Source organism: Aplysia californica, unplaced genomic scaffold (genome assembly GCF_000002075.1).
Source record: "Aplysia californica isolate F4 #8 unplaced genomic scaffold, AplCal3.0 scaffold00389, whole genome shotgun sequence".
NCBI lineage: Eukaryota > Metazoa > Mollusca > Gastropoda > Aplysiida > Aplysiidae > Aplysia > Aplysia californica.
The window spans coordinates 128,243-130,312 of NW_004797659.1; the positions used below are offsets into that span (position 1 = coordinate 128,243).

Consider the following 2,070-nt stretch of genomic DNA (forward strand, 5'->3'; position numbering starts at 1 on the left):
GGGGGTTGTTTTTTGTTTGTTTTGGGGGGCGGGTGTTGTTTGTTGTTGTTTGTTTTTTTGGTCAAAATTCAAATTCTTAATGTTACGAAAACCGAGGGTAAACCCCATAATCTAGGTACAGTTGTTACAATAAGAGTGAAACAGTTGGGGTTTTTAAAAAATCCTCTCTCTTTCCTGGAAAATTTTGCTGTTTTGGTTTAAAATGTTAGAACCACTTATCAATGACTATCATCATCATCATCCGGTGCCTTGCTGACTGGCGTGGGCGATCATGGACCTCCACTTCCCTCTGTCTTACGTTGCAGCAATGGTGTTTGATGTTCTTGCTGTTCCCAGCCATGTTCTTTACTTGTCTAGTATTTTTTCCCTCTGTCTGTCTCTGTCTCCCTTTCCATCAAACTTGCCTGCTGTTACAATATTCTCCTATGCTTCTTTCCACATTGGGTTTAGGCTCTCGGACTCGCAACCGTAAGGTCGTGGGTTCAAATCCCGTCAGGGGCCCGACGTTGTGTTGTGTGCAGTTTGAGTGAAGAGAAGAACATTGATGATATTGACACATTAGGAGAGCAGTCAACGCCACGCTTGTATGTTTCTGGCTACCTTCCTCTACCCTCGGCACATCCAACCCCTGGGTGACTGCCTCATTCCTGATCATGCTTGTGTTACGGCCAGTTAGTCTACCTCTTCTTCTTTTCTATTCAGTCTCCAGCGTTGTGTTGACATCTTTAATCCCTGCTCTTTCCAAATGTTTTTATTTGTCATAAATTCATTCAATTTCATAAATAAAATTCTTGGAAGACAATTTGTGTGAAAGCTTAACATTTTTTTTGGAATAGCCTTGTTTGTTTTCCACATCTCTGAACCACGCATCAATAACGCTAAAACATTGCTATTATAAATCTTAAATTTTGTCTTCAGTGAGATGATCTTTGAATTCTGAGTTATCTTCGTCATAAAATTGGAAACTCTTGAAAAGATTTTAAAAAGGAAAAGAATGGAAATTTTAAAAAAATCCTTATGTATAATTTTCACTTGATGGAAACAGTTCATTTTGATAGCACAAAAAAGATCCTATAGAAAATTAGATCTAATCTACTGTTCTGACAGAAAGGAAAACAAGTGAAAGAATGGAAATTTCTAGAAAATCATCAAAACTTGTGTAAAAGTTGCACTAGATGTTTTCACTAGATGCAAACAGTTCATTTTGAAAGCACAAAAAGGATTCTGTGGAAAATAACTGTTCTGACAGACAGGAAGGAAAAGCTACCAATGAAAATGTCTCCGTCTGCTGTTCCATTCTCCATGAACTTTTCACCAGTGTGTTCTACTTTGATCAGTGTCTGGTCAAGTGGCCGTCCAATGGGAACCTGGCTGCCTCCGTCTCTGAAACATGAACAGTCACTTGAGATGCAAAGTGTCCATGATACCAAGTTTATTATTTCATAAAAAGGGGGGAAATAAATAAACATTCCCCCCTCTGAAATATTGTGTTGAAATTCTCTGAAATATTGTGTTGAAATTTTAAAGCTTGTCAACATGAAGTACAGAAAACTGGCACTAGGCAACTGGATCTCAACAGCTATGAGTTATCTGTGCTCACCTCTACCTTTATTCCTTCTTTATTGGTATATATGCAGTGCAACTATCAATAATATCAATTTTACAGGCTCTAAAACACGAACATACTGACAAGATCTTTCGCTCTCTATGGCTGGGTACCCATTACCATCTAGGCGAAGTGACGAAAATTCTTATAAAACGCCTTTTGCGAGGACGCAACATTGGACCTGAGCCTCCAACCATCGAACTCACAACCTCAAGATTACGAGTCCGGTAGCCTAACCACTAGGCTACCGACATCACATACGTATACATGAAATGTTAAGTAAGGGATTATTCAGGGAGTAGGTATTGCTTGTTGGTAGTGACAATACAGCTGACCGTATGAAGGATTCTCCTCTGAATGAAACGGCTGCAAAGTTACATCAAAGAGTCTACATAACAAGAGGGGCCACTTCTCTCTTTGAGCCAATTAAAAAAGTGTCCTCAAAATTCGGTGGCGCCCTCTTC

General features: G+C 39.3%; 1 protein-coding gene across 1 annotated transcript in view; it reads right to left on the reverse strand.

Moving 5' to 3' along the window:
- LOC101846669 (beta-alanine-activating enzyme) overlaps positions 1-2,070 on the reverse strand; it is a 19,298-nt gene that overhangs the window by 11,242 nt on the left and 5,986 nt on the right. Inside the window, exon 7 of the mRNA XM_005103764.3 lies at positions 1,268-1,383. Within this exon, the coding sequence (XP_005103821.1) occupies positions 1,268-1,383 (116 nt within the window). The remainder of the gene's footprint in view (positions 1-1,267; positions 1,384-2,070) is intronic.